Source organism: Coregonus clupeaformis, chromosome 23, assembly GCF_020615455.1.
Source record: "Coregonus clupeaformis isolate EN_2021a chromosome 23, ASM2061545v1, whole genome shotgun sequence".
Classification (NCBI taxonomy): domain Eukaryota; kingdom Metazoa; phylum Chordata; class Actinopteri; order Salmoniformes; family Salmonidae; genus Coregonus; species Coregonus clupeaformis.
In genome coordinates, this window is record NC_059214.1 from 45,416,717 (window position 1) to 45,444,013 (window position 27,297).

The window sequence follows — 27,297 nt, forward strand, 5'->3', positions numbered from 1 at the left end:
TCTGCCAACCACCCCGTGTGCCCCCCAAAAAAATGTACTTGGGGCTGTTCTCTGGCTTCCTCCTCGACCAGCCTCCTCCATGTTGCCATTGCTCCTCTCCTGCCTGGGCATCTACCTTAGCCCATGGTCCTTTCCCCGCGAATATCTCCTCCCATGACCACAATTTGCCCACCTGTGACATGGCTATTCGCTCCGCCTGGGCACGCTGCTTGGTCCTCGTTTGGTGGGAACTTCTGTCACGTTCGTTGAATGACGGGTCAGACCAAGGCGCAGCGTGATATACGTACATGTTTATTAAACCAAATAAACACCACGACAAAACAAATAACGAAACGAAACGTGAAGTCCTAAGGTAGATACACACAACATACCTTACACGGAACAAGATCCCACAACTCAATAGTGCCAATAGGCTGCCTAAGTATGGTTCCCAATCAGAGACAACGAGCGACAGCTGCCTCTGATTGGGAACCACACCGGCCAACATAGAACTAAACATACTAGATCCCACATAGAAAATACTACATAACAAAGAATATACACACCCTGACTCAACATATACGAGTCCCCTGAGTCAGGGCGTGACAGTTGTAATGCAACAAAATAGGAAAAACGCCAAGGGGGAGGAATACTTTTGCAAGGCACTGTAAATCTTAACTTTTTCAAACTGCACAAACATTAACACATTTACATTTACATTTTAGTCATTTAGCAGACGCTCTTATCCAGAGCGACTTACAGGAGCAATTAGGGTTAAGTGCCTTGCTCAAGGGCACATTTACGTCATTTAGCAGACGCTCTTATCCAGAGCGACTTACAAATTGGTGCATTCACCCTATAGCCAGTGGGATAACCACTTTACAAATATATTTTTTTTTGTGGGGGGGGGGGTAGAAGGATTACTTTATCCTATCCCAGGTGTTCCTTAAAGAGGTGGGGTTTCAAATGTCTCCGGAAGGTGGTGAGTGACTCCACTGTCCTGGCGTCGTGAGGGAGCTTGTTCCACCATTGGGGTGCCAGAGCAGCGAACAGTTTTGACTGGGCTGAGCGGGAACTATGCTTCCGCAGAGGAAGGGGAGCCAGCAGGCCAGAGGTGGATGAACGCAATGCCCTCGTTTGGGTGTAGGGACTGATCAGAGCCTGAAGGTACGGAGGTGCCGTTCCCCTCACTGCTCCATAGGCAAGCACCATGGTCTTGTAACGGATGCGAGCTTCAACTGGAAGCCAGTGGAGTGTGCGGAGGAGGGGGTGACGTGAGAGAACTTGGGAAGGTTGAACACCAGACGGGCTGCGGCATTCTGGATGAGTTGTAGGGTTTAATGGCACAGGCAGGGAGCCCAGCCAACAGCGAGTTGCAGTAATCCAGACGGGGAGATGACAAGTGCCTGGATTAGGACCTGTGCCGCTTCCTGTGTAAGGCAGGGTCGTACTCTCCGAATGTTGTAGAGCATGAACCTGCAGGATCGGGTCACCGCCTTGATGTTAGCGGAGAACGACAGGGTGTTGTCCAGGGTCACGCCAAGGCTCTTCGCACTCTGGGAGGAGGACACAACGGAGTTGTCAACCGTGATGGCGAGATCATGGAACGGGCAGTCCTTCCCGGGAGGAAGAGCAGCTCCGTCTTGCCAGGGTTCAGCTTGAGGTGGTGATCCGTCATCCATACTGATATGTCGGCCAGACATGCAGAGATGCGATTCGCCACCTGGTTATCAGAAGGGGGAAAGGAGAAGATTAGTTGTGTATCGTCAGCGTAGCAATGATAGGAGAGGCCATGTGAGGATATGACAGAGCCAAGTGACTTGGTGTATAGGGAGAAAAGGAGAGGGCCTAGAACTGAGCCCTGAGGGACACCAGTGGTGAGAGCACGTGGTGCGGAGACAGCTTCTCGCCACGCCACTTGGTAGGAGCGACCGGTCAGGTAGGACGCAATCCAGGAGTGAGCCGCGCCGGAGATGCCCAGCTCGGAGAGGGTGGAGAGGAGGATCTGATGGTTCACAGTATCAAAGGCAGCAGACAGGTCTAGAAGGACAAGAGCAGAGGAGAGAGAGTTAGCTTTAGCAGTGCGGAGAGCCTCCGTGACACAGAGAAGAGCAGTCTCAGTTGAATGACCAGTCCTGAAACCTGACTGGTTTGGATCAAGAAGGTCATTCTGAGAGAGATAGCAAGAGAGTTGGCTAAAGACGGCACGCTCAATAGTTTTGGAAAGAAAAGAAAGAAGGTATACTGGTCTGTAGTTGTTGACATCAGTGGGATCGAGTGTTGGTTTTTTGAGAAGGGGTGCAACTCTCGCTCTCTTGAAGACGGAAGGGACATGGCCAGCGGTCAAGGATGAGTTGATCAGCGAAGTGAGGTAGGGGAGAAGGTCACCGGAGATGGTCTGGAGAAGAGAGGAGGGGATGGGGTCAAGCGGGCAGGTTGTTGGGCGGCCTGCAGTCACTAGTCGCAAGATTTTATCTGGAGAGAGAGGGGAGAAAGAAGTCAAAGCATAGGGTAGGGCAGTGTGAGCAGGACCAGCAGTGTCATTAGACTTAACAAACGAGGATCGGATGTCGTCAACCTTCTTTTCAAAGTGGTTGACGAAGTCATCCACAGAGAGGGAGGGGGGAGGAGGATTCAGCAGTGAGGAGAATGTGGCAAAGAGCTTCCTAGGGTTAGAGGCAGATGCTTGGAATTTAGAGTGGTAGAAAGTGGCCTTAGCAGCAGAAAGAGATGAAGAAAATGTAGAGAGGAGGGAGTGAAAAGATGCCAGGTCGGCAGGGAGTTTAGTTTTCTTCCATTTCCGCTCAGCTGCCCGGAGCTCTGTTCTGTGAGCTCGCAATGAGTCATCAAGCCACGGAGCTGGAGGGAAGGACCGAGCCGGCCGGGAGGATAGGGGACACAGGGAGTCAAAGGATGCAGAAAGGGAGGAGAGGAGGGTTGAGGAGGCAGAATCAGGAGATTGGAGGGAGAAGGATTGAGCAGAGGGAAGAGATGATAGGATGGAAGAGGAGAGAGTAGTGGGAGAGAGAGAGCGAAGGTTGCGGCGGCGCGTTACCATCTGTGTAGGGGCAGAGTGAGTAGTGTTGGAGGAGAGCGAGAGAGAAAAGGATACAAAGTAGTAGTCGGAGACATGGAGGGGAGTTGCAGTGAGATTAGTAGAAGAGCAACATCTAGTAAAGATGAAGTCAAGCGTATTGCCTGCCTTGTGAGTAGGGGGGGATGGTGAGAGGGTGAGGTCAAAAGAAGAGAGGAGTGGAAAGAAGGAGGCAGAGAGAAATGAGTCAAATGTAGACGTAGGGAGGTTGAAATCCCCCAAAACTGTGAAGGGTGAGCCATCCTCAGGAAAGGAACTTATCAAGGCGTCAAGCTCATTGATGAACTCTCCAAGGGAACCTGGAGGGCGATAGATGACAAGGATATTAAGCTTAAATGGGCTAGTGACTGTGACAGCGTGGAATTCAAATGAGGAGATAGACAGATGGGTTAGGGGAAAAATTGAGAATGACCACTTGGGAGAGATGAGGATTCCTGTGCCACCACCCCTCTGACCAGATGCTCTCGGGGTATGCGAGAACACATGGTCAGACGAGGAGAGAGCAGTAGGAGTAGCAGTGTTTTCAGTGGTAATCCATGTTTCCGTCAGCGCCAGGAAGTCGAGGGACTGGAGGGTAGCATAGGCTGGGATGAAGTCAGCCTTGTTGGCGGCAGAACGGCAGTTCCAGAGGCTGCCTGAGACCTGGAACTCCAGGTGTGTGGTGCGTGCAGGGACCACCAGGTTAGAGAGGCAGCAGCCACGCGGTGTGAGGAGTTTGTGTAGCCTGTGCGGAGAGGAGAGAACAGGGATAGGCAGAGGCATAGTTGACAGGCTGCAGCAGATGGCTACAATAATGCAGAGGAGATCGGAATGAAATGAACTAAACATCTGGGAAAGGAGAGAGCAGGCCTCCCTCACCAAAAAAAATATATATATAACTCTCCCAACTTCCACCTCAGAAACTATAATTGTTTCACTGAACCACCCGAATAAAACTCTCCCAACTTCCACTTTAGAAATTAGAATTGTTGTAAACTACAGCAGACTGTTATCAGTAGCTGTAATTAAGTACAGCAGCTACCAACCACCTAACGTTAATGCCTCGGATAATGAGGTTAGAAAAACAGCTGAATGGTGGCAGCTAGCTGGCTCAATCACAGGTACTCTTAAGCATGAAATAACATTGGAAACAACTAACCACAGTTGCTAAAAGTTACCAGTAGCTACCCGCTAGCTAGCTAGCTAGCTTTGTTGGTCCAAGTAGTGGGTAAGCTAGCCTCGTGCTTCGCCGGGGTCCGCCGAATACAATACTTACCTACAATAATTACCTACAATAACCTACAATAACTACCTGAGTAAGCTACCTATAATACCAAACTACAATACCTACCTACAATCTAAATACATGGTTTAAGCTTTACTCAACACCATATAAGAAGCCAAGCTTACCTTTCATAACGCAGCAATGATTAAACGTTGGGTAGCTAGCAACAATCACTTTCTTGTCTTTCTTGTGATATAAATATTATGTCTGTGCATTTAGTCCCTGTCCAAGCGTCAATGGGTTTAGTCCCGGTCCAAGTGTCAGTGCGTTTAGTCTTGTCCAAGCGTCAATGCGTTTAGTCCCGGTCCAAGCATCAGTGGGTTTAGTCCCGGTCCAAGTGTCAGTGCGTTTAGTCTTGTCCAAGCGTTAATGCGTTTAGTCCCGGTCCAAGCATCAGTGCGTTTAGTCCCTGTCCAAGTGTCAGTGCATTTAATCCCTGTCCAAGCAATAGATTCCGATCAAAACCCTGTACCAAGAAATAGATTCAGATCAAAACCCTGTACCATTGTTGACATTTTGAAGGGGACTGGCATGTGTTTGAGCGGGCATAGCGCACGTTGGCACAATCATAAAATCTACAGGAAAATGCGCTTTGTACAAGCAAGGGTTGGAATGTGCATTGCTTTTCTTTCTAAATAAATAGATCCAGCGACAATTATGTGACAAGTGAATTTACACGTCACAGAAACAAGGGAGAATCCTGAGGTGCGCGTTGCTAATGTCACTTTGTCTATGATTACCCACCTAGAATATCATCACCTGTAGGATGAATGTTTCTTACTTTTTAACTCTGCGTTGTTGGGAAAGGGCTCACAGTAAAGTCTACACCTGTTCTATTCGGCGCATGTGACAAATAAAACGTGATTTCATTTTGATGATTTGATTTGTGTGTGTGTGTGTGTGTGTGCACGTGTGTGTGTGCGTGTGTGTGGGTTGCAGGTCCTACTAACAGAATACAACCTAGCACTCTCGTACCCTGCAAACCATGATCCGTTTTGTATTTCACACGAGTCAAATGTAATGGAGTCTGTTGCACATGTTGTTAATGGTTTGCCGTTCATTCAAAGACCTGTACATAGCTAGACCTTGTCAACCTGATAGCTACTGAGGTGAGACAGGTAGTCTCACCAACAGCACACATTCACAAACATTCTCTTGTCAGAGGAAGCTGGTTTGATGTTGATGATGATGTGTTTTCTTGTATGCCAAGTATGCCAGATATTGTTGTTGTGGGGGAGGCAAGAGGAAGGTGCTCATTTTGGAAGTGGGTTGCTCTTTTATCTCTTACATGGAGCAGACCTTTGCTGACAAGTTACTGAAATACCAGCCCCTCGTGCCTGAACAGCCTCGGATATCAGTGCAAATTTTTAGTGCTGATATGTGGGAGTCTCGGCCACGTACATAGGCTGGCAATACATGGCCCTCAGAATGCAGGCCTGCATAGGACAAAGACAAAGCAGCTACCCAGCTAACAACAAACGTTCCCACAACTTTAGAGAATGTTCCCTTAAGAGTCTCATTAGGTCATTAACTAACGTTTTTGTAAGAATGTTCCTGTGATGTGCAAGGAATGTTTCCAAGAGACCATTACCTTAATGTCAAATAGAACCCAGTACGTGGTTACCATGTTCTCAGAACTTATATTAATGTTCTAGAAACGTTTCATGGGACGTTGCAAGAACATTAATGTGTCCAGTTTTCTGTTGGTTAGGAGAATATTCCGTCAACGTCCCACCAAACATACACAAAACCTGGTTGCCATGTTCTCAGAATATAAGATATTAATGTTCTAGAAACGTTTCATGAGAACATTGCAAGAACTTTCATGTGTCCAGTTTTCTGTTGGTTAGGAGAATATTCCGTCAATGTCCCACCAAACATAGACAGAGAATGGTTGCCATTTTCTCAGAACGTAAAATATTGATGTTCTACACACATTTCATGGGAACATTGCTAATACATTTGTGTCCAAAGAAATGATTCATTACACATCACTGTTGCCAAGCCGTACAAGGCCCTGATTGGTCAACTACTGATCCATTCACAGCTCTTTGTCTGTTGGCAAGGTTATCGTGTCACGATCGTTGACACATGATGAAGCGGACCAAGGCGCAGCGTGATAAGCGTACATTCTTTTAATGAGTACACACAAACAAAACAATAAACGATACGTGAAGTCCTAGGGTTTAAACACAAACGTTACGGATCAAGATCCCACAATACAAAAGTGCCAACAGGCTGCCTAAGTATGGTTCCCAATCAGAGACAACGAGAATCAGCTGCCTCTGATTGGGAACCACCCTGGCCAACATAGAAATACAACGATCTAGAACAGAAACCTAGAAAACTAAACCTAGAAACTAACACCCTGGCTCAACATTAAAGAGTCCCCAGAGCCAGGGCGTGACAGTACCACCCCCCCAAAGGCGCGGACTGCGACCGCGCCAACCAAACACCACAGGGGAGGGGCCGGGTGGGCATTCCGCCTCGGAGGCGGATCCGGCTCCGGGCGCGACCACCACTCTCTCTCTCGCCCTCGTGGTCTTGCCCTGCTGGCCGGAGCTGGACTGAACACCGGTGGAGAGGATTGCTCTGGCTCCGGCGTGGAGCAGCTGACCGGTGCCGGACCAGGCACAGGTGGAACAGGCACGGACCGTGCCGGACTGGCAGCAGCGCACCACTGGCTTGGTGCGGGGAGCGGAACGGCCGGACCGGGCTGACGGCGCGCACCACTGGCTTGGTGCGGGGAGCAGGGACGGGCCGGACCGGGCTGACTACGCGCACCACAGGCTTGGTGCGGGGAGCAGGAAGGGGCCGGACCGGGCTGACGACGCGCACCATTGGCTTGGTGCGGGGAGCAGGAACAGGCCGGACCGGGCTGGCGACGCGCACCACAGGCTTGGTGCGGGGAGCAGGAACAGGCCGGACCGGGCTGACGACGCGCACCACTGGCTTGGTGCGGGGAGCAGGAACAGGCCGGACCGGGCTGGCGACGCGCACCACTGGCTTAGTGCGGGGAGCAGGAACAGGCCTGACCGTACTGGGAACACACACCACTGGCCTTGTGCGGGAATCAGGAACAGGCCGGACCGGACTGGTAAAACACCCCAGTACCTCTCGCCGTGCCTCTACACTACCCTTCTCCCTCGTGACCAGTGGCCCCCGTAACCTGGCGGCCTCCTCTGCTAACCTGCCGAACCGCTCTATCACGGCCTCCCGCTGCCTCGCCGTCCACGGTGTGAGCCCCCCTAAACATTTATTGGGCTTGTCTCTCCCCCGTGCTCAAGGCCTCCATCCCTCTTGCCAGACTCGCACTCATCTCCTCCCAAGTCCATCCTCTCTCCTCGTCACGCTGCTTGATCCAGTCGAGGTGGGATCTTCTGTCACGATCGTTGACACATGATGAAGCGGACCAAGGCGCAGCGTGATAAGCGTACATTCTTTTAATGAGTACACACGAACAAAACAATAAACGATACGTGAAGTCTTAGGGTTTAAACACAAACCTTACGGATCAAGATCCCACAATACAAAAGTGCCAACAGGCTGCCTAAGTATGGTTCCCAATCAGAGACAACGAGAATCAGCTGCCTCTGATTGGGAACCACCCTGGCCAACATAGAAATACAACGATCTAGAACAGAAACCTAGAAAACTAAACATAGAAACTAACACCCTGGCTCAACATTAAAGAGTCCCCAGAGCCAGGGCGTGACATATGGATACTCACACAAACAGTGCTTTTAAGATTCAATGTTTATTTGACACACAATTACATTGTGCATGTTCAACTAATATGTCATTATCATCCTACATGTCCTCACCTGGGATTCGAACTCACAACCTTTTGGTTCACAGTACTCCAATCTTCCTGCTACGCCACCATGTCCGTGAAGGTTGCAGTTAATCTGACTATTCTCTTATCATTGATTTTATTTACTTTTTTCAGCATGTTAAGGGCTTTCTGTATAGCTGTCTAATATTGGTGTGGCATATTAACCTGTTTTAATGATTCTCCTGAATCACTATGATCAATAAAATATTTTCTTGACTGTACTTTTAACAGAGCTGATATTTACTTCAAAGTGCATTCACCCTATTGCTTACACATATCAATTTGTTTCCGATCTAAACAAATGCCTAGGGTGGAGGGGTTAGGGTTTCTTCTGGACAGGGCCTAACTATACTGTCCCAATAAACACATGCCCAGAGATATTCCTTTTTTGGACAGTGATTAGGGCATTTGTCATTAGTGCTGGTGGCCTGGGTTCAAGACCCGCTAGGGGAGTCCCCCTACTGTCACGTTCTTAGCAATATATGTTAATGTCATTATTTGGCAACAGTTACAACACACTTATCTGATCTAATTAAAATGAGTTTCTCATTGAAAGATGAGAATCTGTAGGATTACCCCTTGAGCATGAATTATGACCACATTTCCACTACGTCATAAGTTATCAGTATTTAGTCATTCCAAATAGCTGAGCTTCTCTTCATCGTCTTGAAATACAGTACACACCACATACCGTGTATATCATTCATTTAGAAATTCAAGAATGGATGTAGCAACTGCAGATTGCCCCTTTAACATGTTGTGATTTCTGTGATTTGTCCCAAGTGATTCTGTTGTAATTTGTCTGTTTTTCCACATTAAAACTTAGAGATGGCACTCTGTGTTGTGTATTGTTTTGGTATAACTGGCATCATCATCTTTGCTTAAATGGCAAATGTGAGAAAGTACAGAAATGCTAGTGATATTCTGAGAATATGGCAACCATGTCCTGGCTATGTTTTTATCAGAAGCAACACTACCACCTGGGCTATGTTTCTATCAGAAGCAACATTACCCCCTGGGCTATGTTTCTATCAGAAGCAACATTACCACCTGGGCTATGTTTCTATCAGAAGCAACATTACACCCTGGGCTATCTTTCTATCAGAAGCAACATTACCCCCTGGGCTATGTTTCTATCAGAAGCAACATTACCCCCTGGGCTATGTTTCTATCAGAAGCAACATTACCCCCTGGGCTATGTTTCTATCAGAAGCAACATTACCCCCTGGGCTATGTTTCGGCGACAAATTAGTAATGTTACAGATAGAAAAGCAAAGACGAGATCTGATGTGATTCCTAATCAGAGACACGTTTGTTCTACATGGTTCTGTATATGTGCTGTGGATTTCAAAAAGACGATGGAGTTCTCTTTGAGATGCTCAGCTATCTATAATTCTACCGATTCCCAACTTTCAATGAGAAAAACGTTTTTATTAGATCAGATAGGTGTGTTGTAACCATTGCCAAATAATGACATTAACATACTGTATATTGCTAAGAATGTGAGAGTAGGGTTACTTCCCTATCAGGACTCAAACCCGGGCCACCAGCACCAATGATGAACACCCTAACCACTGTCCCAATAAGGGATAGCACTAGGGCAGGGTTGCCCAACTGGCGTCCTGCAGGCCGAATTTGGCCCACGGGTGGTTTTATTTGGCCCCCCAAGTTTTCTGAGCAAAAAAACAAAAACGTTTTATTTTGGGGAATTTTCATTGTTAGACATAAAAGACTGTAAAAACACCAGGAAATCAGCTCCAAATGATTTCTATTTAAGAAATCTGTTCAAGTATTCCCACGCATAATAAACAGACACGTCATCATATACAAATGTAAACAAAGTTTGAAATGATTATGTTTTAGTCAAACATTATATCTGTTTGGGCATCTTGCGGTCAGTTTGCCGTCTACAAATTATTTGTAATTATGTTCCGGCCCCTTGACCATCTGCTCAAGAAACAAATTGGCACGTGGCTGATTCTAGTTGATGATCCCTGCTCTAGGGCATGTGTTTATTGGGACAGTATAGTTAGGCCCTGTCCAGAAGAAACCCTAACCCCTCCTCCCTAGGCACTTGTTTAGATCTGAAACAACTTGATATGTGTAAGCAATAGGGTGAATGCACTTTGAAGTAAATGTCAGCTCTGTTAAAAGTACAGTCAAGACAAACTTTTATTGATCATTTTGATTGAAGAGTATCATTAAAACAGGTTAATATGCACCACCAACATTAGACAACTATACAGAAAGCCCTAAAATTGTTGAAATAAGTAAATCAACTCAATGACGATAGAATATTCAAATCAAGAGGTTGTGAGTTCAAATCCCAGGTGAGGACATGTTGAACAATGATTACTGTATACATGCACAACAATATGTAAGTTGGAAACACTGTGTATGAGTATCCCTAACCTTGCCAACAGACAAGAGCTGTGAATGGATCAGTGGTTCTTTAATAAAGGCCTTGATGGGCTTGGCAACAGTAACAAGGTGTAAGGAAATTCTTTGGGGGGCTCCAGAGTGGCGCAGCGGTCTAATGCAGTGCTAGAGGCGTCACTACAAACCCGGGTTCCATCCCAGACTGTATCACAAACGGCCTTGATCGGGAGTCCCATAGGGCGGCACACAATTGGCCCAGCGTCGTCCGGGTTAGGGGAGAGTTTGGCCCAGGGTCGTCCGGGGTTAGGGGAGAGTTTGGCCCAGGGTCGTCCGGGTTAGGGGAGAGTTTGGCCCAGGTGTGCGTCCGGGGTTAGGGAGAGTTTGGCCCAGGGTCGTCCGGGTTAGGGGAGAGTTTGGCCCAGCGTCGTCCGGGTTAGGGGAGAGTTTGGCCCAGCGTCGTCCGGGTTAGGGGAGAGTTTGGCCCAGGGTCGTCCGGGTTAGGGGAGAGTTTGGCCCAGCGTCGTCCGGGCTAGGGGAGAGTTTGGCCGGGGGGGCTTTACTTGGCTCATTGCGCTCTAGCGACTCCTTGTGGCGGGCCGATACATTGGTGCGGGCGGGTGTTAAGAAGCGTGGTTTGGCAGGTCATGTTTCGGAGGACGCATGACTCGACCTTCGCCTCCCAAGCCCATTGGGGAGTTGCAGCGATGAGACAAGATCGAAAAAGGGGGTAAAAAATATATTATAATGATAACTGATACCCAGAAATATTCTTGCAACGTCCCATGAAACGTGTCTAGAACATGAATATCTTACATTCTGAGAACATGGCAACCACGTTCTGTGTATGTTTGGTGGGACGTTGACGGAATATTCTCCTAACCCTCAGAAAACTGGACACATGAATGTTCTTGCAACGTCACATAAAACGCGTCTAGAACATTAATGTTGTATTTTCTGAGAACATTGTAACCACATTCTAGCTAAGTTCTGTTTTACATTAAGGGAATGTTCTCCTAACTTTAACACCAAAACATGCTCAAAAGGTTCTCAGAAGGTTAGAATGATAGAATGTTCCCCTAACTAACGGAAAGCTGGAAACTCAAACATTAGGAGAACATTACAAAAACTTTCTCTCTCCCTAGAATTGTTAGCTGGGTAGTGAGGTCAGCAGTCATGGGCAGCCTTGTGGATGGAGAAGAAGGTGCTTTCTGTATCCATAAGTGTCCGGATATCCGTGTCCTTTGAATTTTTGAATCCTTCTCGACTGTAATGTGATTTGTGGATTCAAATAAGGTATTTCAAATGTGTGTGTGTGTGTGTATGTGTATATGTGTGTGTGTGTGTGTGTGTTCCCTAGTTTCCAGTGCCTTGCACTCCTGTACTGGCAGATGTTTCGTCTGAAGAAGGACAACGCCATGAAATACTCCAAAGCTCTACTGGACTACTTTAAGGTACAAATCTTACCCTCACTCTAACCCTCACCCTCAAACTAACCCTCACCCTCACCCTCATCCTAACCCTGAAGTACTCCAAAGCTCCACTGGACTACTTTAAGATACAAAACCTCATCCTCACCCTAACCCTCACCCTCACCCTCACCCTCACCCTCATCCTAACCCTGAAGTACTCCAAAGCTCCACTGGACTACTTTAAGATACAAAACCTCATCCTCACCCTAACCCTCACCCTCACCCTAACCCTCACCCTCATCCTAACCCTGAAGTACTCCAAAGCTCTACTGGACTACTTTAAGGTACAAACCTCACCAGCAGCTATTTTAACAGCTGGATTTAGTGTGATACAATTAAACGCAGATGTGTTGGATTAGACTGGATAGATTGTAAACGTGTGTTTTATGTCATTCCAGAGTTCTCCCAAAGTGCCTACTACACCCCCCATCTGGAGCGACTCAGGAAAGTAAGGAAGTCTCTCTCTCTCTTATTTCCTCTTTCTCACTCTCAATCTCTGCAATGTATTTTTGAATGTATATAGTATTAGGTTGATTTGATTCTCCCCAGTGAAGTATCATTGTGTTCTTCTCATCCACAGGGGCACAGGGGGGCCTGCATCCTCCCTCTCCCCCAGCCCCTCAGCCCTCACCCTGGGCAGCTCCCCCTCTTCCCTCATCAGCATTCCCCAGCGCATCCACCAGATGGCAGCAAACCACCTGAACATCACCAACAATGTCCTGTACAGCTATGAGTACTGGGAGCTAGCAGAAAGCCTGGCCAGAGACAACAATGGTGAGAGAGACTACCCCATTATTAGCCAATGAATAGAAATGACCTCTGTGGCTTTTTGAAGAGAGAGAATTTTCACATTGTTACAACAATAATATAACATTTTAAATGTCTCTATTCTTTTGAAACTATTTTGAGTGTAATATTTACTATTAATTTCATTTTTGTTTATTGTTTATTTCACTTGCTTTCGCAAGTTTCCCATGCCAATAAACTGAGAGAGTGAGAGAGCTAATTTTGTTGATACTAGGTTTCAACGCTTTATTCAATTTTATCTAACTCTCTCCTTCACTCTGTCTCGCCCCCTCTCTCTCCCTCTCTCTCTCTCCTTCTATCTCTCTCAAGAGTTCTTTAACTACCTGAATACTCTGTCAGGGCCATTGACTCTCCACAGTAGTATTGCTCATGCAGTCCAGTACACCAGACAGGCTCTGCAGTGGATACGCATCAGTGCCAATGTGGGCTAGTGGCGGGAGGGATGAGACCCAACAACCTGGCCTAATAGAAGAAGGAAGAGAGGGACACAACCGGTGTGATTATAAGTAGAGGATTCCCCCTGCATTCCACGTCTTCAGGATTATTGTTACGCTTCAATTCTCAGAATGTACCATAAATGACGGATTGGATTTATACACAGTGGTGGTGCTTTACCTTGTGCTTTAACTTGATTGAGGGAAGGTGTTGTTATTCCTCCAATCAAGCAGAGTGAACTGTCTTGGGATCTCTTTCCTCTTCGGATTGTCAGTGCAGATCTACGAAGTGCCACATGGATTTAAAGCCTTTAAACTCGCTGCTTTGCCAAATGTGCCACATGTAATGATGAAACAAACACAGACACTGTCAAACAAGGACATTTAAGAGAAACATGGTACAGTGCACCAGTGAGGACTTTGTGATTCTTCTACTATACAAAACCTAGACTGTAAAAGAACAAGAGACCTGGACTATATTTCTGGAATACAAAGCATTCAACCACAGTAAAACTCTTAACTAGCCTCCTTTGCAAAAAGCCACTGTGGAAACCAGTGACCATTTCCTCAAAAGATGTCAGTTCAATGTCTAGTTTTGATTTACGTTTGGTTGAGTCATCAACTAACGTGAATTCAACGTGAATAAACAAACAATGTCACCATGTTATTGGATTTAGGTTAAAAGTTGGTTGAAAAAAATACTAAATTCCCTTGCGTTGATTATTTTTTGCAATCCAATCAGTTTTCCATGTTGATTCAACATCATCACATTGATTGATTTTGTTAAAATGACGTGGAAACAACATTTATTCAACCAGTTTTTGCCCAGTGGGAAGAGACCTGGACTGCATTTCTGGACTACATTTCCCATGAGCCTTACCAGGACAAATGGATGCATCATGGGAAAGGTATCATAAGTTGAATGCACCAATTTGTAAGTCTCTCTGGATAAGAGCATCTGCTAAATGATGTAAATGTAAAGGTGATTGGGATTTTGAGTTTTCTTTTGGATTGTCAGCCCACTTATCCCGAAGGGTAGATCAAGTTACGGGTAGATCAAGTTACCGGTAGCTTTGCTTGTATGACTACACTGTGTGATGGCCTTTTAAATGACATGTTGAGATGCCTTTCACTTTTAATGTGCACTATGTGTGTCAGATCATTTGTTTTTACAAAAATACCAAAACTATAGCATTTAGATTTGGTTTCTTTGGCCAGTATTCATGTTCCCGCCTTTGCAAAACTTTATTTATAACAGTGTCTAATGTGGTTATCAAAAGTTACATACCGAAATGTGTTTCATAAATGTCTTTTTGATATTGCAAATTGTATGTAGGGGTCTATCTCCTTGTTTGTTGAATCAGAATCTGTACAGTGAGTATACAAAACATCAAGAACACTTGCTCTTTCCATGACATAGACTGACCAGGTGAATCCAGGTGAAAGCTATGATCCCTTATTGATGCCACTTGTTAAATCCACGTCCATCAGTGTAGATGAAGGGGAGGAGACAGGTTAAAGAAGGATTTTTAAGCCTTGAGACAATTGAGACATGGATTGTGTATGTGTGCCATTCAGAGGGTGAATGGGCAAGACAAAAAATGTACGTTCCTTTAAACAGGATACGGTAGTAGGTGCCAGGCGCATCGGTTTGTGGCAAGAACTGCAACACTGCTGGGTTTTTCACGCTCAACAGTGAAACTGAAAATTAGGAAGGTGTTCCTGATGTTGTATCTATCTGGTTCAGATTGATTTATACTGACACTTCGTTATCTCTCAGATATTTCCAAAATTCTATTTGGGTCTCACTCAACTTTCCATATGTAGATGAAGCGGCGTGTGTGTGTGTGTGTTTGTTATGTGTGTGTATTCCAGTTATATAGGCCTAGCTGTATTTCTGCTGAGACTGTTGCTCTTAACTCCCTAGCCAACATTGAGAGATCGCTCATTCTGCCACCCATCTCCTCCATCTCCCTCTCTGTCTTTGACTGACTGACTCCCTGACTCCCTAGCCTCTTTCTTTCTGACCCCCCATCTTTTTTTCTTCCTTTCTCTGAATAGGTTGTCTGATAGAGCTAGTTCTTCTTTCTCCATCACTTATTACCATGCTGCCCTTTCCACCAATAGGAAGACTGCTATGGCAAGCCTCAGCATCTGCTGTCTGGAACCATAGCAACAGCTCGGAATAGCCAATGACACTGGGGAGGCTGTAGGCTACATATGTGCGCGTGACAGGCGCAATGAAAAGAGACCCAGAGTGGAAAGGTAAAAAACGAATTGAATTGTTTTAAAATATACATCAGAGAATCCATAATTAAAAGTAGGCTAGACGAAATATGACAATGGAACAAACTTGAAATATGAAATATGCTTTGTTGACTTCATGCATCTTTAACGGATTTTCGGGGTTAATTCGTTTATGAATGAACGAACAAACGTGCATTGCATGCGATGACGTGCGTGGGATCAAATCGCCATCCATTAAATTAAATCACTGGAGCCGAAATTGGAATTGAACTGATTATTTAGATGTTAAAATCAGCATAATATCGTATAAGCAAACAATATTCGAGCCTGTCATAGGCCCACTAATGGCAGAGGCTAGCCTACCAACAGAGACTTTTGACATAACGGTTTACCCCAGTAGCAGTAACCTACACCGGACTGAAGTATCGGAGCTCCCCCGTGTGTCGGTATTCTCTGCATGTATGCCGCCCGTCATTTTTGCGTAGGTCTGTGCGCGTGCCAGGTTTTCTGAGGACACTGGCTGGAGGCACAGCAGCCAGTCTGCATCAAAAACAAAAGAGAAAAAAAAAAGGTGCTATTTTTTGTCGCACTGTCACACTTGGCCTAGTCTACCTGCATTGTCTTTTTTTTTTCCAGAGTCCTACCATAGATTATGCAGATTGTATAATGTCTTTCCAGTCTACAATCCAGTCCAGACCGTTTTCAGATCTCTCTCTCTCTCGCTCTCTCTCTCTCTCTGTGTGTATGCGTGCGTGCATGTATTATGGGCCCAGTAGGCTGGGTGCAGTGACAGTAAAAACACAGCCCATTCAATGAGGACGTGCGTGCGTGAGAGGATCTTGGGGGGTGGTCGATAGTAGTCCACCACATCTGCTCGTCCCTAATCTCTTTGATTCAATCCCATTTCAATTTTTTTTAGACCCTTCTCTAGTGTCTAAATGGAGTAATCGCCTCTTTTCTCTGCTGTGGAGACCGAGGAGGTAAGGGCTAGGAGAAATGGTCAATGAAATGGAACTTGTCCCTCCACAGCGCTGCGTCAAATGTAGTGTTGTTGACTCGCCACTGGGTGGCACGATAACCTAAGCCAGTGGCAATGCGAGCTGTCACTGACCTGACCGTAAACAGTGAGGGGAGGAGCCGGGGAGTTGAGAGAGGGAGAGGAGAGAGGGAGAGCGAGAGAAAGAAGCAGACAGGCTGCTGAAAATGGAGAGTACATGGAGAGGTGATCGAAAATAATTGACGAACCACAAGAGCGTGTCAAAATAGGAAGACCACGACAGTTACACTAAACTCCAAATAAGGAATAACGCTGCCTCCTAGACGCTTTAGAATCCTGCGAGAACGACATTTAATTGCTTGGTTTCAGCACAACATCAAGTCAGTAAAAGAGAGAAAAGGTGAGTATAAAAGTGACTTCCGCTTTTACAATGTGAACTGTGCAGAGTGTGTGTGGACACTGTCACACTGGTGCACCTCGTGTTGTTTATTCAGTGTTGGGAAATTATGTAACAGGATTTCGATGTAAGCAACGTGTTCCCACTGCACACAGAATTTGTGCAGAGTGTGTCGCTGCGACACATGATTCATTCTGTTAGCTAGCTACATTTGTTGTTTATCAAAAGGTGAAATAGGGTGTACTTATAGTTGTCCTGTTTCACACATGTACGGTGTGGTCCAACCACCTCAAATTCTCGCCATGCAGGTCGACCATTAATCCTTGTTTGTGTTCAGATCGAGGAGGGAGGGAGCAAGGAGGAGGGTTAGTTAGAGGGACTGACTATATCTGTAGCCAACTCCAGCAAGGCCTACAAGCGTGACCCCAGTAACCTGCTTACTTTAATAATTTTCAGTACAGTAGGTTATAGTCATTGAGGAGAGTGGTGTTAGCTAGCTACAGTATAAAGTATGGTCCATCATCTAACAGAGCTGACAAAAAAGGGAGAGGCTGGAGTTAGGGAGGGGGGGTTCTACTAAGCGAACATATGGAATTGTTTTAAGATGGTCAACATGGATAATTTTGAGCTATTTGATTTAGAATTTTAAGACCTCTGTAGGTACAACATTTATTTGATAACATATTGAATTTGGCCTTTACTACTATAGCCCATAGAAACGCATTGAATAACACATTAATAAAAATGGCAAAACAGACAGTCAAAAAATAAATCCTAAGGAAGGTTTTGAAGTCTGACCTATATCTAGGAGATATATAGAAAGCTCAGGATTTTTTTATTTTTTTTGGGATACATACAGTGCCTTCGGAAAGTATTCAGACCCCTTGACTTTTTCCACATTTTGTTACGTTACAGCCTTATTCTAAAATTGATTATATATTTTTTTCCCCTCATCAATCTACACACAATACCCCATAATGACAAAGCAAAAACAGTTTTTTAGAAATAAAATTAATATCACATTTACATAAGTATTCAGACCCTTTACTCAGTACTTTGTTGAAGCACCTTCGGCAGCGATTACAGCATTGAGTCTTCTTGGGTATGACGCTACAAGCTTGGCACACCTGTATTTGGGGAGTTTCTCCCATTCTTCTCTGCAGATCCTCGCAGTCGCTGTCAGGTTGGATGGGGAGCGTTGCTGCACAGCTATTTTCAGGTCTTTCCAGAGATGTTCGATCGAGTTAAAGTCTGGGCTCTGGCTGGGCCACTCAAGGACATTCAGAGACTTGTCCCGAAGCCACTCCTGAGTTGTCTTGGTTGTGGAAGGTGAACCTTCGCACCAGTCTGAGGTCCTGAGCGCTCTGGAGAAGGTTTTCATCAAGGAACTCTCTGTACTTTGCTCCGTTCATCTTTGCCTCGATCCTGACTAGTCTCCCAGTCCCTGCCACTGAAAAACATCCCCACAGCATGATGTTGCCACCACCATGCTTCACCGTAGGGATGGTGCCAGGTTTCCTCCAGACGTGACGCTTGGAATTCAGGCCAAAGAGTTCAATCTTGGTTTCATCAGACCAGATAATCTTGTTTCTCATGATCTGAGAGTCTTTAGGTGCCTTTTGGCACACTCCAAGCGGGCTGTCATGTGCCTTTTATTGAGGAGTTGCTGCTGTGTGGCCACTCTACCATAAAGGCCTGATTGGTGGAGTGCTGCAGAGATGGTTGTCCGTCTGGAAGGTTCTCCCATCTCCACAGAAGAACTCTAGCGCTCTGTCAGAGTGACCATCGGGTTCTTGGCCACCTCCCTGACCAAGGCCCTTCTCCCCCGATTGCTCAGTTTGGCCGGGCGGCCAGCTCTAGGAAGAGTCTTGGTGGTTCCAAACTTCTTCCATTTAAGAATGATGGAGGCCATTCTGTTCTTGGCGACCTTCAATGCTGCAGAAATGTTTTGGGACCATTCCCCAGATTAGTGCCTCAACATAATCCTGTCTCGTAGCTCTACGGACAATTCCTTCGACCTCATGGCTCAGTTGGTAGAGCATGGCGCTTGCAACGGCAGGGTTGTGGGTTCGATTCCCACAGGGGGCCAGCATAAAAAATTAATAAAAATGTATGCACTCACTAACTGTAAGTCGCTCTGGATAAGAGCGTCTGCTAAATTACTAAAATGTAAATGTAAAATGTTTTTGCTCTGACATGCACTGTCAATTGTGGGACCTTATAATGATAATGTGCCTTTCCAAATAATGTCCAATCAATTGAATTTACCACAGGTGGACGCCAATCAAGTTGTAGAAATATCTAAAGGATGATCAATAGAAACAGGATGCACTTGAGCTCAATTTCGAGTCTCATAGCAAAGGGTCTGAATACTTATGTAAATTAGGTGTTTCTGTTTTTTATTTTTAATACATTTGCAAACATTTCTAAAACTTGTTCTCGCTTTGTCATTATGGGGTATTGTGTGTAGATTGCTGAGGATTTTTTATTTATTTAATCCATTTTAGAATAAGGCTGTAATGTAACAAAATGTGGATAAAGTCAAGGGGTCTGAATACTTTCCAAAGGCACTGAATTTAACCCCTCCTTTTGGGGGGCACAAAACTACTTCCATTCATTTTTTAAACTGGTACCTTCAGAGGAGTCTCATCTTTCCATAGAGTGGTCATGTTATACTGAACAGAAATATAAATGCAACATTTAAAGTGTTGGTCCCATGTTTCATGAGCTGAAATAAAAGATCCCAGAAATGTGCCATACGCACAAAAAGCTTATTTCTCTAAAATGTTTGGCACAATTTTGTTTACAACCCTATTAGTGAGCATTTCTCCTTTGCCAAGATAATCCATCCACCTGACAGGTGTAGAATATCAATAAGCTGATTAAACAGCATGATCATTACACAGGTGCACATTGTGCTGGGGACAATAAAAGGTCACTCTAAAATGTGCAGTTTTTTCACACAACACAATGCCACAGATGTCTCACGTTTTGAGGGAGCGTGCAATTGGCATGCTGACTGCAGGAATGTCCACCAGAGCTGTTGCCAGAGAATTGAATGTTCATTTCTCTACCATAAGCTGCCTCCACATCGTTTTAGAGAATTTGGCAGTACGTCCAACCGGCCTCACAACCGCAGACCACTTGTAATCATGCCAGCCAGGACCTCTGCATCCGGCTTCTTCCCCTGCTGGATCGTCTGAGACCAGCCACCCGGACAGCTGATGAAACTGTGGGTTTGCACAACCAAAGAATTTCTGCACAAACTGTCAGAAACCGTCTCAAGGAAGCTCATCTGCGTGCTCGTCGTCCTCACCAGGTCTTGACCTGACTGCAGTTCAGCGTCGTAACCGACTTCAGTGGGAAAATGCTCACCTTCGATGGCCACTGGCACGCTGGAGAAGTGTGCTCTTCACGGATGAATCCCGTTTTCAACTGTACGGGGCAGATGGCAGACGGCGTCGTATGGGCAAGCGGTTTGCTGATGTCAACATTGTGAACAGAGTACCCGATGGTGGGGTTATGGTATGGGCAGGCAGGCAGGCATAAACTACGGACAACGAACACAATTGCATTTTATCTATGGCAATTCGAATTTGAATGTTTGGGATGCTCTGGATCGCACAGCCATTGAAGAGGAGTGGGACAACATTCCACAGGCTACAATCAATAGCCTGATCAACTCTATGCGAAGGGGATGTGTCGCGCTGCATGAGGCAAATGGTGGTCACCAGATACTGACTGGTTTTCTGATCCACGCCCTACTTTTTTTTTTAAAGGTATCTGTGACCAACATATTTGAATGTTTGGGATGTATCTGTGACCAACAGATGCATATCTGTATTCCCAGTCATGTGAAATCCATAGGTTAGGGCCTCATTTATTTATTTCAATTGACTGATTTCCTTATATGAACTGTAACTCAGTAAAATCTTTGAAATTGTTGCATGTTCTGGTTTATTTTTGTTCAGTGTAGTTTCTAGGCCACAGAGCATTGCAAGTGCACAAACCGTCATATGTATCGACACACCAGTTGACATTTTTTACATTTTAGTCATTTAGCAGACGCTCTTATCCAGAGCGACTTACAGGAGCAGTTAGGGTTAAGTGCCTTGCTCAAGGGCACATCGACATATTTTTCACCTAGTCGGCTCGGGGATTAGAACCAGCGACCTTTCGGTTACTGTCACAATGCTCTTAACCACTTATCAGCCCCAGCATCTCTCTCATACCTAGCCTAACCTCATACCTAGCCTAACCTCAAAACCTCATACCTAGCCTAACCTCAAAACCTCATACCTAGCCTAACCTCAAAACCTCATACCTAGCCTAACCTCAAAACCTCATACCTAGCCTAACCTCAAAACCTCATACCTAGCCTAACCTCAAAACCTCATACCTAGCCTAACCTCAAAACCTCATACCTAGCCTAACCTCATACCTAGCCTAACCTCAAAACCTCATACCAGTCTTTAAAGTTGAAGAAGGAACCTTTTTAGCCCTTTTCTACCACAATACCTGGGAGCCAGGTTATACTGTGATCCCTGCAGTCCACCAGCTGTGGGCCATTTGTGTTGCTGTGGGGACTAATTTGAGCGTTGCACAGCAGGACATCCCCTCTTTCCGATCTCTCTCTTTCTGTCTGTTTCTTTCGCTAACTCTCTCTCGCTGTCTTTTTTCTGTGCCTTTGTCCATAGCATTTCTACCCAAGGCTACATCTCCACCCTTCTTTTCATTCCAGCCTACTTCACTATCTCCTCCTTTCTGAAGCCTATTCTTCTTGTGTGATGTCTCCTCCCCTTTCAACTGACCTGAGTGTGTTCTTCCTGCTCATGCTCATTTGCATAATTTGAGCACCTGGCCCTGGCAGGATCTAAGTCACACGCTGCAATCACAGCAGTCAGCTACAGGTGAAGGACAGATTGGGCACACAGACAGACAATCACAGCAGTCAGCTACAGGTGAAGGACAGATTGGGCACACAGACAGACAATCACAGCAGTCAGCTACAGGTGAAGGACAGATTGGGCACACAGACAGACAATCACAGCAGTCAGCTACAGGTGAAGTACAGATTGGGCACACAGACAGACAATCACTGTCAAACCTGATGTGTCCCGTGTGGCTCAGTTGGTAGTGGGTTCGATTCCCATGGAGGACCAGAATGGGAAAAAAGTATGAAAATGTATGCACTCACTGCTGGAACAGAGCGTCTGCTAAATGACTAAACTGTAAAAATGTACTGGCCTACTTCCTCCGGTCAAGACAGGGGTTGCTGACTGAGGCTAGAGTCAGTGCTAAAGGGAGAGTACACTCCAAAAGAGCATGGGAAACCCCCTCCTCATGTCATATCGGACCACAGACAGACAGATGGATTGGACTCTAAAGCCGCCAGAAGAGGGGGTTTGAAGAGAAATCAGTGACGCTCAAGGCCAGAACTAAAGTGTGCAGAGGGATATTGAAAAATAACGTAATAAGAGAGAGGATGAGGATTGTTTCACCATAATGTAAATCATCACACCTTCTGAGAGAGAAAGAGGCACTTGTTATATCGGGTGAGAAAAATGGGGGGAGAGCAACACGTGTGTGAGAGAAAAATCAGTTGTTCTAGACGAGTGTGTGTGCTGGGGGACAAAGAGACAGACCAAGGAGGGTAAAGGATATGTAAGTAAGCCTTGGTCACCACCGAGCTTAATGATACACCAATCTCCCCATCAGGGTGGGGCCTGATGTAAATCTCCCTGTATCCATCACTAATTACAATACAAGCCTAATTAGTGTACAAAGCTGGCTGATCGATCGCCTGCAAATCTGATAACAAACACATGGTGGGGTGTATGTTACATAGACTGACTCCTTTTTTTTCTGACTCCTCATTTTAGAGACCTCTAAAATATCCGCTCTCTCTCTCTCCTCCAGGTGTCTGTCAGTATGAGTGGAGATGGACAGAGGAAGAGAGACAGTGATGACAACGGTTGGGCTTCCAGGGTGAGTAACTTCCTGTTTCCGTTGCCATGGTGACCCATGAGCGTGGCGTTGTCTGTTACATTGTCCCATTGGCTCCCTTTAGCTCAGTGGGATAATATGGTCTTGGAATTGTACAAACAACCCAGGTTCCGTACTTGTCAAATCAAATCAAATCAAATGTTATTGGTCGCATACACATATTTAGCAGATGTTATTGCGGATGTAGTGAAATGCTTGTGTTCCTAGCTCCAACAGTGCAGTAATATCTAACAATACACAACAATACACACATCTAAAAGTAAAATAATTAAGAAGTGTATACATTTTAGGACTAGCAATGTCGAGGTACAGAGTATAAATATAAATATAAATATATATATATATATATATATATATATATACATTGGGGAGAACAAGTATTTGATACACTGCTGATTTTGCAGGTTTTCCTACTTACAAAGCATGTAGAGGTCTATAATTTTATCATAGGTACACTTCAACTGTGAGAGACGGAATCTAAAACAAAAATCCAGAAAATCACATTGTATGATTTTTAAGTAATTAATTTGCATTCTGTTGCATGACATAAGTATTTGATTACCTACCAACCAGTAAGAATTCCGTCTCTCACAGACCTGTTAGTTTTTCTTTAAGAAGCCCTCCTGTTCTCCACTCATTACCTGTATTAACTGCACCTGTTTGAACTCGTTACCTGTATAAAAGACACCTGTCCACACACTCAATTAAACAGACTCCAACCTCTCCACAATGGCCAAGACCAGAGAGCTGTGTAAGGACATCAGGGATAAAATTGTAGACCTGCACAAGGCTGGGATGGGCTACAGGACAATAGGCAAGCAGCTTGGTGAGAAGGCAACAACTGTTGGCACAATTATTAGAAAATGGAAGAAGTTCAAGATGACGGTCAATCACCCTCGGTCTGGGTCTCCATGCAAGATCTCACCTCGTGGGGCATCAATGATCATGCGAAGGTGAGGGATCAGCCCATAACTACATGGCAGGACCTGGTCAATGACCTGAAGAGAGCTGGGACCACAGTCTCAAAGAAAACCATTAGTAACACACTACGCCGTCTTGGATTAAAATCCTGCAGCGCACGAAAGGTCCCCCAGCTCAAGCCAACGCATGTCCAGGCCCATCTGAAGTTTGCCAATGACCATCTGGATGATCCAGAGGAGGAATGGGAGAAGGTCATGTGGTCTGATGAGGCAAAAATAGAGCTTTTTGGTCTAAACTCCACTCGCCGTGTTTGGAGGAAGAAGAAGGATGAGGACAATCCCAAGAACACCATCCCAACCGTGAAGCATGGAGGTGGAAACATCATTCTTTAGGGATGCTTTTCTGCAAAGGGGACAGGGACGACTGCACCGTATTGAGGGGAGGATGGATTGGGCCATGTATCGCGAGATCTTGGCCAACAACCATCTTCCCTCAGTAAGAGCATTGAAGATGGGTCGTGGCTGGGTCTTCCAGCATGACAACGACCCCGAAACACACAGCCAGGGCAACTAAGGAGTGGCTCCATAAGAAGCATCTCAAGGTCCTGGAGTGGCCTAGCCAGTCTCCAGACCTGAACCCAATAGAAAATCTTTGGAGGGAGCTGAAAGTCTGTATTGCCCAGCGACAGCCCCGGAAACCTGAAGGATCTGGAGAAGGTCTGTATGGAGGAGTGGGCTAAAATCCCTGCTGCAGTGTGTGCAAACCTGGTGAAGACCTACAGGAAACGTATGATCTCTGTAATTGCAAACAAAGGTTTCTGTACCAAATATTAAGTTCTGCTTTTCTGATGTATCAAATACTTATGTCATGCAATAGAATGCAAATTAATTACTTAAAAATCATATAATGTGATTTTCTGGATTTTTGTTTTAGATTCCGTCTCTCACAGTTGAAGTGTACCTATGATAAAAATTACAGACCTCTACATGCTTTGTAAGTAGGAAAACCTGCAAAATCGGCAGTGTATGAAATACTTGTTCTCCCCACTGTATGTGTGTGTGTGTGTGTGTTCCCTAGTTTCTGGTGCCTTGGTCTGTGTGTGTGATATGGGATGTATAGACATTATGGACAGTATGTAGATAGAATATGTAGTATATCTGAAGAATATGTGAATAGAATAGTATATGTACAGCAATAGTTGTATAGGATGGACTTGACTAGAATACAGTATATACATATGAAATGGGTAAAACAGTATGCAAATATTATTAAAGTAACCAGTGTTCCATTATTAAAGTAACCAGTGTTCCATTATTAAAGTAACCAGTGTTCCATTATTAAAGTGACCAGTGTTGCATGTCTATGTACACTACATGATCAAATGTATGTGGACACCTGCTTGTCGAACCTCTCATTCCAAAATCATGAGCATTAATATGTAGTTGGTCCCCCTTTGCTGCTTTAACAGCCTCCACTCTTCTGGGAAGGCTTTCTACTAGATGTTGGAACATTGCTGTGGGGACATGCTTCCATTCAGCCACAAGAGCATTAGTGAGGTTGGGCACTGATGTTGGGCGATTAGGCCTGCCTCGCAGTCGGCGTTCCAATTCATCCCATAGGTATTCGATGGGGGTTGAGGTCAGGGCTCTGTGCAGGCCAGTCAAGTTCTACCACACCGATCTCGACAAACCATTTCTGTATGGACCTCGTTTTGTGCACAGGGGCATTGTAATGCTGAAACAGGAAAGGGCCTTCCCTAAACTGTTGCCACAAAGTTGGAAGCACAGAATCGTCTAGAATGTCATTGTATGCTGTAGCATTAAGATTTCCCTTCACTGGAACTAAAGGGCCTAGCCCGAACCATGAAAAACAGCCCCATACCATTATTCCTCCTCCACCAAACTTTACAGTTGGCACTATGCATTGGGGCAAGTTGCGTTCTCCTGGTATCCGCCAAACCCAGATTAGTCCGTCGGACTGCCAGATGGTGAAGCATGATTCATCACTCCAGAGAACGCGTTTCCACTGCTCCAGATTCCAATGGCGGCGAGCTTTACACCACTCCAGCTGATGCTTGGCATTGCGCATATTGATCTTAGGCTTGTGTGTGGCTGCTTCGGCCGTGGAAACCCATTTCATGAAGCTCCCGACGAACTGTTCTTGTGCTGACGTTGCTTCCAGAGGCAGTTTAGAATGCAGTAGTGAGTGTAGCAACCGAGGACAGACGATTTTTACACGCTTCAGCACAGTCCCGTTCTGTGAGCTTGTGTGGCCTACCACTTCACGGCTGAGCCGTTGTTGTTCCTAGACGTTTCCACTTCACAATAACAGCACTTACAGTTGACCGGGGCGCTCTAGCAGGGCAGAAATTTTACGAACAGACTTGTTGGAAAGGTAGCATCCTTTGACGGTCCCACGTTGAAAGTCACTGAGCTCTTCAGTAAGGCCATTCTACTGCCTATGTTTGTCAATGGGGATTGCATGGCTGTGTGCCCTATTTTACACACCTGTCAGCAACGGGTGTGACTGAAATGGACGAATCCACTAATTTGAAGGGGTGTCCACATACTTCTGTATATATAGTGTACATAAGGCAGCAGCCTCTAAGGTGCAGGGTTGAGTAACCAGGTAGTAGCCGGCTAGTGACAGTGACTAAGTTCAGGGCAGCGTACTGGGTGGAGGCTCGGCTAGTGATGGCTATTTAACAGTCTGATGGCCTTGAGATAGAAGCTGTTTTTCAGTCTCTGTCCCAGCTTTGATGCACCTGTGCTGACCTCGCCTTCTGGATGATAGCGGCGTGAACAGGCCGTGGCTCGGGTGGCTGAGGTCCTTGATGATCTTCTTGGCCTTCCTGTGACATCGGGTCCTGTAGATGTCCTGGAGGGCAGGCAGTGTGCCCCGGTGATGCGTTGGGCAGACCGCACCACCCTCTGGAGAGCCCTGCGGTTGCAGACGGTGCAGTTGCTGTACCAGGCGGTGATACAGCCCGACAGGATGCTCTCAATGGTGCATCTGTAAAAGTTTGTGAGGGTCTTGTGTGCCAAGACACATTTCTTCACCCTCCTGAGGTTGTAGAGGTGCTGTTGCGCCTTCTTCACCACACTGTCTGTGTTGGGGGAACATTTCAGAATGTCAGTGATGTGTACGCCGAGGAACTTGAAGCTTTTCACCTTCTTCACTACGGCCCAGTTGATGTGGATGGGAGCGTGCTCCCTCTTCTGTCTCCTGAAGTCCACGATCAGCTCCTTTGTTTTGTTGACGTTGAGGGAGAGGTTATTTTCCTGGCACCACTCCGCCAGGGTACTCACCTCCCTCCCTGTAGGCGGTCTCGTCGTTGTTAGTAATCAGTCTGTTGTGTCATCTGCAAGCTTGGTGATTGAGTTGGAGGCGTGCATGGCCATGCAGTCATGGGTGAACAGGGAGTACAGGTGGGGGCTGAGCACGCACTCTTGTGGGGCCCCTGTGTTG

General features: G+C 45.8%; 1 protein-coding gene across 1 annotated transcript in view; it reads left to right on the forward strand.

Annotated features, from left to right (window-relative positions):
• Nucleotides 1–14,675, forward strand: part of aff3 (AF4/FMR2 family, member 3) — a 41,973-nt gene extending 27,298 nt beyond the window's left edge. Inside the window, exons 13-16 of the mRNA XM_045206471.1 lie at nucleotides 11,909–12,002; nucleotides 12,419–12,468; nucleotides 12,601–12,794; nucleotides 13,137–14,675. Of these exons, the coding sequence (XP_045062406.1) occupies nucleotides 11,909–12,002; nucleotides 12,419–12,468; nucleotides 12,601–12,794; nucleotides 13,137–13,258 (460 nt within the window). The 3' untranslated portion in view covers nucleotides 13,259–14,675. The remainder of the gene's footprint in view (nucleotides 1–11,908; nucleotides 12,003–12,418; nucleotides 12,469–12,600; nucleotides 12,795–13,136) is intronic.
• Nucleotides 14,676–27,297: the final 12,622 nt, after the last annotated feature.